Here is a 14,572-nt window from a genome sequence, read left to right on the forward strand (position 1 = left end):
CAATGATAGTGGCTTTACAGCCCATTAACTCTTTGAGGCATCCTGCACGCAGAGTGGATGATAAGGTGTGTGTGCGGGTGTTTGAGCCTCCATGGATAAACTTAATGACTAATAATTGGTAGTTAAGTGCAGATTGAAAGAGCCCGCTAACGAGTGCCTGCTCAGAATTCATCTGTGTGTGTGTGTGTGTGTGTGTGTATGTCTAAAGCTATAGCTGTGTGTGAGTGCCCTTCACTGGATGCTATCATCATCATCACACACACACAGCAGATGTTCACTGAAATGAATGATGGTGCTGATTTCCATTTGAATGCTGAGTGGAAGTTCTCAGGTGCAGCTATGGAGGGACAGCATTGCTGATGCTGTGTATGAGGCAGATGATGAAAAGATCACAACAGCGCATAACAGTCGTATTGTTTCAGATTCTCTTTGTTTTGTGGCTTTGCATTAACTTTTCTCTATGATATGATGGGAAATGATAATCCATGTTTACCCAGACGAGGTGGAGTCAGACTTGTTGTGTCTGGCTGGGGTGGGAGAGGGTCAGCTAGTTGTTGATGCATGCCATTACCATATGAATGACCGCTCTTCCAGCAGGAAATCGCATTAATACGCCGCTCTGCCTGCTGTTGTTCGCATTATTAAAAGAAAGAAAAAAAAGGAAAAATAGGTGCCAGGAAGCGCACACACACACTTTTGTATAAACCTCTCCTCAGATGACCAGGTAATCAGTGCTAAACTTGCAACATCCAAACAATCGACGGATGCTCAGGGACTTCCCCAAACAGAACAAAGGCTGCTGGGTAATCAGCCAGTGAGCTTCGACTGTAACGAGAGAGATTGCTGAAGAGGAAGAAACGGACAACATTTATTCTTTAGTCGATTCTTTTTTTTCTTAGTTTGTTTAAGGAAAACTTTTTATATTCTTTTTTGTCTTTTCTTAACAAAGACAGAACAAGCAGACAGCAAACGCATGAAAACACACCTGAGAATCGTTGAGCTTGTCAGGTACAATCTTACGTGTTCCCCTATATTTTGTTCATGTTACCTATTGGGTCCTCACAGAACATGCTGTCATCCTACAACCCTGAACGTAAAATATTATTATCTAAAGAGTGGGCCTTCACGGCGTAGTTGCTAAGACATTTGCCTTATGCACAGGAGATCTTCACTTTGAGTGCAGGAGAAGACACAAACTCATCCCCAGGGGAAAAAACAAAACAAAACTGTGCCAAGTTAAAAATGAGGGAGCAAGTGGAATTAGCTGTATTATATAAAGAGGAAATCCTGGCCTCATTGGCAGAAACACAAGTAGCTTCTGGGGGAAAACAACATGAAGGTTGAAACTGAAGTCCGTATCCTGCTATTTTAGGGACAAATTGACCAAATTTGGTGTTTGCATTTAAAAAAGGACTGTCGGTATTTACAAAACAGGTTGCATGTAAGAGGTGGGGACTCTGATTTTTGTGACTGACCTGTTGCATATTCTGGGAGTTATAGGAAGGATTCTTTTTTAACATTTTGCCATTCTTTGGCTGCTGATTTATAAAAAACTATTCAGTGTTTTTTTTTCCCTCCAGTTTTTATTAGCACCATTCATGTGCAGCACTCCTTTAAGCTTCTTGAAGGCTTCAGCTGTGGGCTGACTAAGATTTCAGTGTGGGCACCTTAGATGAAGCTTAGAATCAGGACTTCTTCATTTCAAACCCCACAAGAACATTATTATTAATGTGGATGGATCATGTACCAATGACAGACGTGAATCATTTTACACAGTTTACCTTTTTTCAGCAGGTTCGATGAATGTTTTTGACCAAACAAGGTCAGCAAATAAAAAAATAAAATGACTTGATCATTTCCACTACTTGTTCTTCACTTTTTCTTACAAAACTATAGACTCAACATTAAAATTTAAATGGATTTAAGGTTAATTCTGAAAAAAGTCTTCCAGAGTGTAGTCAGTCTTCAAAACTTTGAATAGTTCCACGTGTCCTAGCTTTGTTTATCAAATGAAATGTCTGTGCCCATCTGGGATTTCTTACACCAATTAGAAAAATAATTGGCTAACCAGAGCCGATGCTGTTTGCATGTCACATGGGAGGTAAGGTAATGATAGGAAACACTCTGGAGATTCAGCTGTGCTGATCGATTGACACTAACAACACAACACAATACAAGACAGAGAGACACAAACTGCATTTTAGCTAACAGACTGTAACAATGCTGGTCTTGTATTTTTAGACTTTATGGACTTTGGCAGAGATTTTGTGAGCACTTCTGTATGTTTTAGTTATATTAACATTTTTACAGATATTTTAATTTCAACTGAAACTTTAGTTATATTGACTAAGCAATATTTATTTCAAAGTATAAAAGCAGGTAAACTGTATTACTGCAATACAGGTAACAGATACAGCACATAAGTTGGTATAGAATTGTATTAAACAAGATATGTCTCTAAACAAATGTCTTATATTGTAAGGAAAAGACCCTACATTATTTAACAGAAAACCCAATGACCTGACATTCACCATCAGCAAAAATTCAGATGTGGTGGGTAGGAATAATTTAATAGGAATAGATTTCTGGCAGGTCAGTGACATTGTAAGGAATAGATGTAGCTTCTGGAAAACAGCCTTCAGTTTGCTCTCTCTGTGACCTCAGTAAACACTTCCGATTATTAAGGGTTAGTTTCAGGTCAAAATGAATTAAACATGAAGGTCATTTTGAAAATTATGGTCATTATTAAAGTCAGAAAGGAAGATTATCCAGGGTATGTTCACTGGCTAATGACTTGTCAATCACCATGTTCAGCTAAAAGCCTCAAAATAAGACTTCACCAACCAACCAGCGATGTTGTGTTGGCTACAGCTATCTTTTATACTCGTTATGAGGAGCCATTTATGGGCAGGGGAGGGGGCAGCCATCTGCCATGACTAGTTGGGGGTAGAGGGGAAAGTGAAGAGCGACTTATTCTGAAGGTCAAATCACAACACCGGATAAGGCATTAGCCATAAAATACTGTTTACACATTTCACTTTCTATATTACTGAATATTTGAATTGTTTTCTGATCTCCACTGGGAAAGGTGAACCTAAAAATAAAATTAAATGTGGAGTTTTGTTTTGTTTTACATGTCCAAATATTCACTGTTTGCAGGTGAATGTTAGAGTACACTACGCCGGCATAAATATCCCGCAATGATGATTGCTGAGATCTCACAAACGCTGTCATTAAAAAGTAAAAGTAAAAAAAACAAATAAAGCTCTGACAGGCACAGCTGACAAAAGCTAGAGCAAACTTGTTATCCTCAGGATTGAGTAAGCAGCATGTTGTGGTCTTAAAAACTCATATAACTCTGTATTACAGTGAGTGCGAGAACACACAACTTTTTATTTGCAAATACAAAGTTTCTCTGGAGCTGCTAAACCCACTTGAACTGTGACCTCAGCACTGAACTGAAGAGGAAGCTGATTACTTTAGACGTGTTCTCCTGTGTCTCCTGTGTTTAGTTACTTAGACTAATTCTTGGAAGCCGTGTTGTGATCTGTGTCGTATGTACCTGAGTGTGTAGTTTGTTGGTGTGGTGAAGAGGCAGCCGCTCACACTTTAAAGGAAATCGTTACCTCTTAATTAGAGCATTACTGCAGTGATAAAGTTACACCTCCAGATAATGATGTGTCTATCTGAGGCACATACAGAGCTCTACCTCTGCTAACTTTCTTCCTTTTCTGTTCTCTTGCTTTGTTCATTCAACCTTTAGTCTTTCTTGCCTCCCTCTATTCTTTCTCACCTTTTATTTTCTTTTTCTTTATTTCCAACTCTTCTTCTCACAGTCGATCATTTTCTTTTTTTAAATTCTTTTTGATTCAAGCTGCAGTTCCTCTAATGGCCACTTGATGCCGCTTCCAAAAGTGAGTCAATATCCATAGACTCCCATGTTAAAATGTCCAAACTTACAGCAGAAATAAACATGTTTACTTTAAATTAAAATGTGTGCCAATACAAGATGCACCAGCCAGCTGCTTACTTTTGAATGTTTTAGGTTTAATTCAGCAAAACTATATTCCTAACCACAAGTCTGAGCTTGGGAGCAAAGCAAAAAGGACTTTTTGAAAACAAAAAAAAAACTGTTGTCAGTTTTTGATGGCATGCCAGTTAGAATGATTACTTTTTGTCTCCTGGTTTCCAAGGCATGCTTCTGTCTTTCTGTCTCTCTTGGCTCTTCACCATATTCTTTGTGTTTTTACATTTAACAGCTCTTACATGCTGTGGCATCATGTATATGTGTGAGTCTGGTGACAGTTACAGGACATTCCCGTGTGTGTGTTTGCTGACACGCAGTGTTTGTAGTCTCGCAGCGCTGACAGCGTCAGCGTGGCGCTCGGTGCTACACGAGGCCCTTCAGGCTTCCTCCTCCTCTCTGCTGAGGCTCAAAATGGCTTCTGTCTCACATCTCCGTTCTCAGTCATGAGCTACTGACGTGTATTCAAAGACGACAACAGAGCTTGAACATGGCAGCCGCTTCACCCGCCTTCAAACCTGTTTACAATCGAGTGAGCTGAAGACAGTTCGCTATGACCTCATACCTGAACGCTGCTGAGTCTGTCAGCTGCTTCAGTCACTTTGCATCTTAATGGCTTGAACCTCTCCCACAGAATCCAGACCACTGATACGATTAAAAGGGTTAATTTGTGGTGTCAAATGACTGGCAGTGACTCCCAGTCTCCCAATATCTGTGATATTGATTCATGTTGTAATGCTCGTGTCTGTTTGTTGGAAGTACTGAAACACCGTAATGTTTGTTAACTAGGTGCTATGTTTTCTGTTGTTTGATTCAAACTAAGAATTTACCAGATTAATCTGCTGCTGTGTTAAATTAGCTAAGCCTCAAGAATTGCAGCCATCCTCCAACAAACACCTGAAAATGTTAATCAGCAGCTGTCTGTGAGGAGATGAATGTGTGATGATCCACTGAGGCTAATGAGATCAAACACATTCAGGGCTTTACTAATAAGCTGATGGCTCAGGTTATATTTCTGTTAATTAGTCAGTAATTAACTGAGGCTGTTATAGAAACTTGTTAATGTGAAACATAATCCCAAAAGGCAACTAAGTAAAGGTGTGTGAACACTCGGACTGAGCAGCAGCAGCATTGACGCAGAGATGCTCCAACATATAGGAAGAGGTGGTTGTTTATTTGTGCTGTTTTCACTCTATGTTTTTGCAGTGCCTCCTCAGTTCCTCAACTACCCGACCAACACGTACGCCTATGAGTCAACCGACATCGAGCTGGAGTGTGCCGTGACAGGAAACCCGCCGCCGACCGTCCGCTGGATGAAGAACGGGGAGGAAGTCATCCCGAGTGACTACTTCCAGATAGTGGTGAGTCACTCAGAAAAGTATACACATACAGTCCCTGTGAAAAATGTGGACACACCTACAGAGGAAAGCTAAAGCCACCACAGCTATGAAATACCACATATGGAGTTCTGTAGCAAATAAACAAGTGTTAAAAAACAGGTTGTTTCACATTGTAGGCCATAGCCTTACATGCGTCATCTGCTACTACATGTTATATCTCATCCACCTGTATGATTTCATCTTTTCACCAGTATTAATTCAAAAGCTTTCAACCTACAGTAATTACTGTGTGTGTAAAGTATCCATCTGAAAAAAATGGCAAACAGACTGTAACTGTAAGATAAATATACACGTATCGCAACTTTACTAAGTGCATATTGTTAGTACCGTTTTTTGCCTTAAGACAAGCTTAAATTTTTGGTGTCTTAGATTTACCAAGGTGCTAGAAACAGAGGTTTTGGTCCATATTAGCATGACAGCATCACCTAGTTCCTGCAGAGTTGTCAACTGCACATCCATGAAGCAAGTCTCTCATGCTACCACTTCCCAAAGGTGCTGTATTGGATTGAGATCTGGTGACTGTGGAGACCGTTTGAGTACAGAACTCACTGTCATGTTCAAGAAACCAGTTTGAAATGATTTGAGCATTCTGACTTGGCGTGTTGTCCTGCTGGAAGCAGCCTTCAGATGATGGGTTTTGCTATGCTGCTCTGACTTCAATCAGCAAGGCATTTTTGCCCACAGAACTGCTGCTCGCTGGATATTTTCTCTTTTTCAGACCATGCCATAAACCCTAGAGACGGGCGTGTGAAAGAATCCCAGCAGATTTCTGATATACTCAGACCAGCCCACCTGGCACTAACAACCATGCCACATTCAAAGTCACTTTAATCTGATGCTGGGTTTGTCTTCACCTTGCCTACATGCATGTGATTACATTTTCCAATAAATAAGCATTTTAATAAACAAAAACAGAATCTTATAAAAACCCACAAGTAAATAAAGCAGCATGGACACACCATTTTTTCCCATACATGCTTTTAATGTGATAAATGTACAGGAAGTATCTCGTTTGACTGCAGTTATAACGGAACTGCAGGGGACTGTGAAATCAGTGAATTTGAGAAATAAACCAATATATGTGTTTAAAAAGGGAACGTGAAGAGAGAGAGCTAGAATATGGACTCTTGTAACTGAATAATCCAATAATCTGGGTCATCCAACATATTCTGCTGCAGACATTTTTGCTCAAGCACACTTTTTGATTTGGTGTAACTGACATATTTTTCACTTGCACAAAGCTCTTAGCCAGACTCTTGTATTTTGCTGATTTTCTGACATGTTGTTTGTCTTTCTTGTCTCTTAGGACGGCAGTAACCTGCAGATTTTGGGCTTGGTGAAATCGGATGAAGGATTTTATCAGTGCATCGCGGAGAACTCTGCTGGCAGCTCGCAGGCGATGGCTCAGCTGCTGCTCCGAGAGCCAGGTAGGAAAACACACACACACACAGCTTACACATGTCATATCCCTCCGCTGGTTACAACCTAAACATCCTGCTGCCATCACCTGCCATCCTCATTTCTATCATTACCTCTTCAGTTTCAAACTTTTGTTCATATTTCTGTCCCTGTGTGGTGGTAGCGAGTAAAAATAATCACAGAAAGAGAATCTAATTAACTGGCAGATGTCACTGATTTGAGTTATTTAAGTTTTGATTATATGTGAGGGAAGCAATAATTATAAATTATAACTTTACTAGGGTTTTATAAAGGAATGGTCTAAAGTCCTGACCAGAAGTCCTGGTAAAAGTAATATTAATATATATTTAGATATAAATAAGCATTAATAATCTTTTTGTTGACTTACAGTATTTTTCAAATGACAAATATTCTGAAATTCCTATTCTCAAGCCCAACGGTTTCTCTGCAGTCTGCTTTAAGGGTAAATTTTGTTCCATGTGAAATATTTCCTATTCATGTATTCACTTTAGCTCCATGAATTATGCTAACTTTGCCAAAAAGAACAAGATGACTTAAACACCCTGCACGACATCAGTCATGTTCATCCATGTATATCAGGTTTTTTAAACGTGTGAGCCAGGTCCGTTTAAGCTCTGGGTTCAGTCTGTCCCAAACAGATTCATTGTTAATCAGCCAATGGAAAGATTAGTACATAACATCTAGCATGTGACTGGGTGAGGAGCCTATGCTTACCTTCAAAGTGTCCCACTACAGACCCTCTCAATAATACCCTACAAAGATGCACCTGTTTTGTTAGGGTGTGTTAGCTGGATACAGGCGTGTGCAGCTATGAACTCTGGGCTTGCTGTAGCTCTTTTAGCTGCTTTTGTGTTGGTATTGCATACAGTGATGCTCTTCCTTTTTCTTTCTTTGTCTACACATTTAATGTAACAGTAGATAATTAGCATGTGTTTGCTGTGTTTGCTGTTTTGGTTGTTAAATTTGTTGATTTTGGCTTTTTTCTGACTGGCTGCAGGGTGTTGAGAGTGAGAGTGCTAATGCGTATTAACAGTTTAATTAGATGCACATTGTAATGTTAAATTGTTATCTGTAATATTCTTGTGTTAGTTTATGGAAGGGCAGCCTTGATTGAGCAGTCTAAAGACATTACATTTTGTTTATTGGATATTAACTCTAGCCATTAATTATTTTCATCTTGCTTCTACTGCAGCTACTCAGAGGAGATTGGTTATAGCTACAGACCAGAGATGGACAATTCATTTTCTCAGGAGGCCACATGAGAAACTGGAACTGTTTTGGAGAGGCACAACAATCAACTGAACTTGATTCTACTCAATATTAATTGTATCTGTTTATAAGCTTAACAACAGTTCCAGATTCTCATGTATCCCATTGGGAAAATTAATTGCCCACCCCTACATGAAGACTGTATAAAAGATGAACATACTTTCTAGGTCTGAATATTGAAGCCATTGGAGAGGTTCCTTAAACCTGCATATTTTTAATAACCTCTAGGGTGCAATACCTGTGGCGGGAAAAGGACTTCTGGTCCTATGGAGGTCTATGGGAAAACGGCCCTCGAGCTTGAATCATGAGCTTTCCTGAGGAGCTCATGATTCAGTTCAGTCAGACTTGTAAACTTTAGCCACTGTTTGTAGTATATAGGTGAAAGATTCCTGGTTCATTCTCAGGAGGAGACACAAATTGTTTTGGGGCTGCATGACATCTTGGTGTATATCAATACAGATGTGGTTTGATGACCATTGGAACTGTTTCTGGGTTTCTCCTGCTCTGATTCAAATCCAGTCATTTTACTCTATAAGTAGGCTGAAATAGGAGCGAAAATACTCAGAGTAACCCTTGAAACTCTTTCTGAACTGAGTAAACTTTCAAGAGGTAAAGAGTTCAACCTTGATAGCTGCAGAGGCTGCTGTTCTTCAGCCTGTAAAAAGCATCCTAATGCTGTTCCAAAAGAGCTTAGAACTAGTGCTGGTTAGGTTTTTTTTATACTTTATGCTTATTTTGTCTGGGAATATCTATGAAAAAAATTAAGGGTGTTTTCACACCTTTGATTTGTTTACTCTGGCTCGAATCAATTGATGAGTCTGTAAACGTGCAGCTTTATCCCGTGGCAAACCAAATGCATCACTATAAACTATATGACAATGTTCAGTCTGCTTATTGGGTGGATTTGTGTGGGTCAGGAGCAAGAACAGTAAATATAGGAAGAAGGTGCTGTGTTCTGGACTGGTGGAGAAAATGGAGAATTTACGTTCATTTCACAGCTAGTTGCTAGCCCACACAGACCTTTGCACATCTATAGCACCTTCCAGCAACCCAGAACACAGGGCAGATACGTTGCTACGGGATGTTTTTTTTTTAACTCAAACTTGTAATGTACACCTGGTAGTTGGTTCAGATCAAGGTCAGATCATGATCACACCATAGAGAAATCGCTTTTGAGTTAATTTGGTGTTTTGGTTGTTTCGGTCAACACCCGAGTGCGATTATTGTGTTCACATCTGCACAAACGACCCAAACCAAGGAGTTAAATGAACCAGAATTCAATTTAAATGGATTAAATGCAGCAGGTGTGAAAACACTAAAAACACAAAACAAAATCTATATCAAAGACCACCTGACTCAAATCAGCAGCCTGCAGGTTACTGGTCAACTGCTCAAACCACTTGATCATCCCGAGTTTTCCACCTTTTGTTTTTTAGCTGCCCCACCCTAACTGATGCTGGATACACATTTATTAGACTTTATTTACCATACAGAGGGCTGGCCCTTTCAGGGCGGTCTGCTCGAGCCCTAAAATCAAGTAATGATCCGTTTGCCCTGTCCCCGGTGGATGTGGCCTGTTCTTACATTTGGTTTTGTCAGTAATCACATCACAGTCACAGCTGAGAGAACAGCAGGAGCTGGCCCATTTTGGCAAAGCCATTATTTGTTGTGTTGTTGTTTGTGTTGGTGTTGAAATCCAGTTAGTCATGTGGAGCGACATAAGCTACTACCATCTGACACACCCACAGACACACACACATGCACAGTTATAGGGAGATGTGAACAGCTCAGCCACTCTGCAGAACACCTGAGTCAGCACAATAGAATCATTTTGCATCTAAATGGACCAGCAGCTGTGTGCATGTGTGGATGTGTGCATTTATGTATGTGTGCAGCTATAACCACTCTGAATTATCCTGGTTGTGATCCTGGACTGTGTAGTATCTGTTTATTTGAAACCTAGATGTTTTAGAGAAGCTAAGCTCGTTGCGAGATAATTGTGACAGGAGCTCGGATATGTGCGCTCGTGTAAACAGCTGAAGCAGGCTACTGGTCACAGTCTGCAGCCTGCAGTCTTCAGCTGAAGTCACATGATGTGAGTGGAACAAATGTGCTGCCAGCAGCAAATAATCATCTTTTTTTATTTTTAGATTGCATTTTTATTCTCAGAGTCACAGAGGAGCACACAGCTTTATTTACTGCACAGACAACCGGGCTTTAATTGGAGATGGGCTGCGTGTCTTCTGTTATCATTTAAACTTAACTCGCCACAGCTGCTTATTGTTGTCAACACGAACTCCAGGCTTTTTTCATCTGTTTTATATTAAAACCCTCGCAGAAATGCAGCAAGTCAGCATCGCCAGCCTTTATTGTGAAATGACAGCAAGAAAATATTTTTAAAAAGAATCCTGATTACAAAGACATGTATAGCCTATTGTAACACGAACATCAGCTAATTTATATCTGGTATTAAAAAAGGCTACATCAGTTATTTTATGGAACCTTTTTCATTTGAATGTAAGTGTAATGTAACCGACAAGGAAAATAGAGCAGACCTTACTGAAACAGCTACTCTACATTTTAATTTTGTTTTATTTATATTGCACCACATCACAACAATAGTTGCTCCAAGGAGCTTCAAGGTAGAGACCTTACAGTAATACTTGGTGACAGTGGGAAGGAAAAACTCCCTTTTGGCAGGAAGAAGCCTCCTGCAGGACCAGGCTCACAGAGGAGGAGCCATCTGACATGAACGGTTAGAGGAGAGACAGGACAAAAGGCACACTGGAAGAGAACCAAGCAAGAGAGAGCGCCACTTCTCCCCTTTTTGTAATTAGCTGTTAGAGGTTAGATGCCTTATGCTAACAGTACTTTCACAGATTAGTGTGGCGGGCGTGGTTTGTGGAGAGGCGGCAGGGCAGGCCGACATACCGGAGCACCATCAGTAATCACGTCTCCCTACATAAAAAGAAGGAACTGGGTCTTGAGTTGTTGTTGATGTTGTTGTGTATGTGTGGTTGGTAGCTGATAAGCTGCAGCTGGGTGTGTAAGCCTACGTTCACACTGCAGGCGAAAGCGCATCAAATCCGACTTTTTTGACCCTATGCGACCCGTATCCGATCATGGTATGACAGCGTGAACGGCACAAATCCGATAATTTCAAAACCGATCTGGGTCACTTTCGTATGTGGTACTGAATCCGATACATATCTGATGTTTTAGAAAGCGACTGCTGTGTGAACGGTCATGTCGCATTAAATCTGTCTTTTACGTCACTGACACAGGACAGACGCCAATTATCAGCGCCGGAGAAGACATCGCGAACGCTTCCTGGCCATCCAGTGTAGATGTCAGTGAAACTGTTGGGAAGACAACGTGAACATTTTATTTGTACTGTATAATCTGCAGATTCTGACAGAAATCTGCAACTATCCTTTGAAGCACCGCTCCTCTAAAACAGCAAAAAGGATCATTATTAGGCCATATGTAAATAACAAAATAAGGCTGTGAGTTTGATGACCTGAGGCTGTGGTATAAATCAGCGGTCCCCAACCTTTTTTGCGCCACGGACCGGTTTATGCCCGACAATATTTTCACGGACCGGCCTTTAAGGTGTCGCGGATAAATACAACAAAATAAAACTAGTGCCGGTACCGAAAAAAAGAAGATTTATTCATAACACACGTGAAAAGACCCAGGAAAACCGAGTTAACGATAAAAACGATAACAAAATAACGCTGAAAACCGATAAAAACCCTGAAAACCATACATTTCACACCTGAGCCTCAACTCTCGCGGCCCGGTACCAAACGACTCACGGACCGGTACCGGTCCGAGGCCCGGGGGTTGGGGACCGCTGGTATAAATGGTATCACCACTCAAATAAAACCTTCACATCAGTGCTGGTATAGTAGTAGAAAAAGTTGAACTGCAAAGACGTAATCACCATTACTGACCACACGAGTGTTTGGGACCACTAACTGATCAGTGGCAAGGCACACATGGACAACAGCAGTGAAGTCTGGAAGAAATAAATGTATGGATGAACTATTCTATATCAAAGTGACACATGAATGACCAGATTTTAGATGTATGTATAAGCTAAATTAAATCACTGCAGACTTTTTTACACTTTTTGTATTAAACCTGGCCTAGAGGAAAGATCCATGGCATGCTGGTGCTGGGGGAAGTGTGTCATTATAATTCTGGTTGGGGACAACAGTCATTTACTTTAAGTTTGGGCGTCCAGTTCTTGACTTTGGTCAGAGAAAAACCAATGCTAGGTTTTAACATTCCCTTATTTTCTTTTGATTGGGAAATACAATTAATAGCAGCACATTGTATATTTGTTTCCTACTTTGTGGATTGCTGCTTTGCACAGGAAAGAAATGAGTTCCTTTGTAGGTCAAAATATATTTAGTATTTTTAAAATAATAAACATATTTGTTTTTAACAGCATGCTTCAACGGGAGAGGGCATTTGTATTATATCAACACTAACAGGTTGAAATATTTTGTGATTAATATCACGAGACAAAACGTGAATATTTGACAGCATATCGTCTGTGCATTAACCTGCGCAGTTACCTGTGCTGTCACCTGTATGCCTTCATCTAACCTGCTCTGTCATCTTGTCTTTCTTTTGTTCTCTCTTTCTTTGTCTTGACTTTAATCACTGTTCAGTGTGTTGCTTCTCCCCCGAGCCAGCAGCACAGATGGCGACACACACTCAGACATTAACAGGGTCAGATGGTTGGTGTTATCACTTGGTTACTATCGCCACGGGAACCAAGCTTCCCAGCAGGCTCACAGCGGCCAATCAGACATTCCCATGAGAACTCACGGCGGGTGTGTGCATCTGTGTGTATGGGCCGGGTGTGATTGTCAGCATACCACCTTGTTACCCTTGACGATGCCAGGCCTCTTGATACTTGGAGTGACTCTTCTCTGACACATGCTCACACACACACACACACACACACACACACACACACACACACACACACACACACACACACACACACATAATAATAGGATGGTTTTGTTCTCTCACATAGTTAAAATCACTCTCAGCATGCATTTACGCAAATACGTTGTTCATTCATGGAAATTCCAGAACACACACTCACCATGTAGTGCAGCTAAGTGGTTTCATTAATGCAGAATAAAAGCAGGTGGTGATGCTCTCTGAATAAAGACACAATTTTAACCACTCATCTGGCTTTTTTTCTCATTTATGCCAGTAACATAAAGAGCCAGCTTTCCCTACTGTTAGTATAACTAAGTAAAAGATATTCTGTGTATTCATTAGCACATTTGTTACTACTGTACGTAATATGGAAACTTAACTAACTGTAGTGTTGAAATCAGTAATTAGTTAACTTGATTGCATTTCATCAAACTGGAATGTGACCAGGAACTTTATAATTCAATTCATGGAGGGAATTTTGTTTTGTTTGAGCATCAAAAAAACCTTGAGATATCTGTCTGTTTGCTAATATTAGCTATTGCTAGCCAGGATGGTGCTCTAACTGCAAGACGATTTAGGTCCTTGGGTATCTTGCTTTAATATAGGAATATAACCAGTTGGCAAAAAGTCCATTGATTGTAACATGTTGGCAATCTGCAGTCTGCATTCATAAATTAGATGTCAATTATTTATAAACCTTTTCCAGTCTATGTGAGAACAACTGCAGTCAGTCTCAATCTTACTGTAACTGTTTGGAGACATGTTGTTTCCCACCAGATGATATTGAATTGTTTGATACCATCCTGACCTGCCACCTTGATATGCCACCTATAAAGTAGTTAAAAATCTCATTGCATATTAAACGAAAAACCATTTCTATCTAAAATATCGAGTGCCCTTCTTGAGAAACTGACATAAAATCCTATTATTCTCTAGTTTTTTTAGTGCACTTTATTTTTGTGTTAATATATGCTGACAATCAGTAGGAATATCTGAGAGAGACAGATAGGGGTCGACAGAGGTTGATGGTGTAAATTCTTTATTTGGTGTGTATGATAATGGGTTCATACATGAGTAGAAAAGACAAAAAAGATATCACACTTATCTCCCCGTCTCTGTTTTACAGTCTCCTCAGTCCTCTCTTACCCCTCTCTGCAGTACAGTCTCAGTTAAATCCTGGTCTGGATGCAATCTAGAATCTGGAACAGGATCTAAACTGGTGGAATGAAGACATGACTGGACTGCAGTCTCTTTTATTACTTTGTCCTCTCTCATTTTCTTGTAATTATTCACACCTATCCATTCACCTTTCCTCTCCTCTCTGTCAGAATCTCTTGTTGGACACTTTAATTCTTCCATAATCCACAGTTTATCTTCCATGTCAGTCCAGCCATCCTTCTCTCCTCTTTTTAAAATCTCTCTTCTTTTGTTTCCACATGCAGAAATTTACCAGTATTATAAAGTTCAGGGC

The 14,572-nt window shown here is 40.2% G+C and overlaps 1 protein-coding gene across 1 annotated transcript in view; it reads left to right on the forward strand.

The window, feature by feature from the left end:
• dcc (DCC netrin 1 receptor) overlaps window positions 1–14,572 on the forward strand; it is a 339,659-nt gene that overhangs the window by 152,228 nt on the left and 172,859 nt on the right. Inside the window, exons 6-7 of the mRNA XM_039615624.1 lie at window positions 5,231–5,385; window positions 6,731–6,851. Coding sequence (XP_039471558.1) covers window positions 5,231–5,385; window positions 6,731–6,851 — 276 coding nt within the window. The remainder of the gene's footprint in view (window positions 1–5,230; window positions 5,386–6,730; window positions 6,852–14,572) is intronic.

Source organism: Oreochromis aureus, linkage group 7 (assembly GCF_013358895.1).
Source record: "Oreochromis aureus strain Israel breed Guangdong linkage group 7, ZZ_aureus, whole genome shotgun sequence".
In the NCBI taxonomy this organism is placed as follows: Eukaryota; Metazoa; Chordata; class Actinopteri; order Cichliformes; family Cichlidae; genus Oreochromis; species Oreochromis aureus.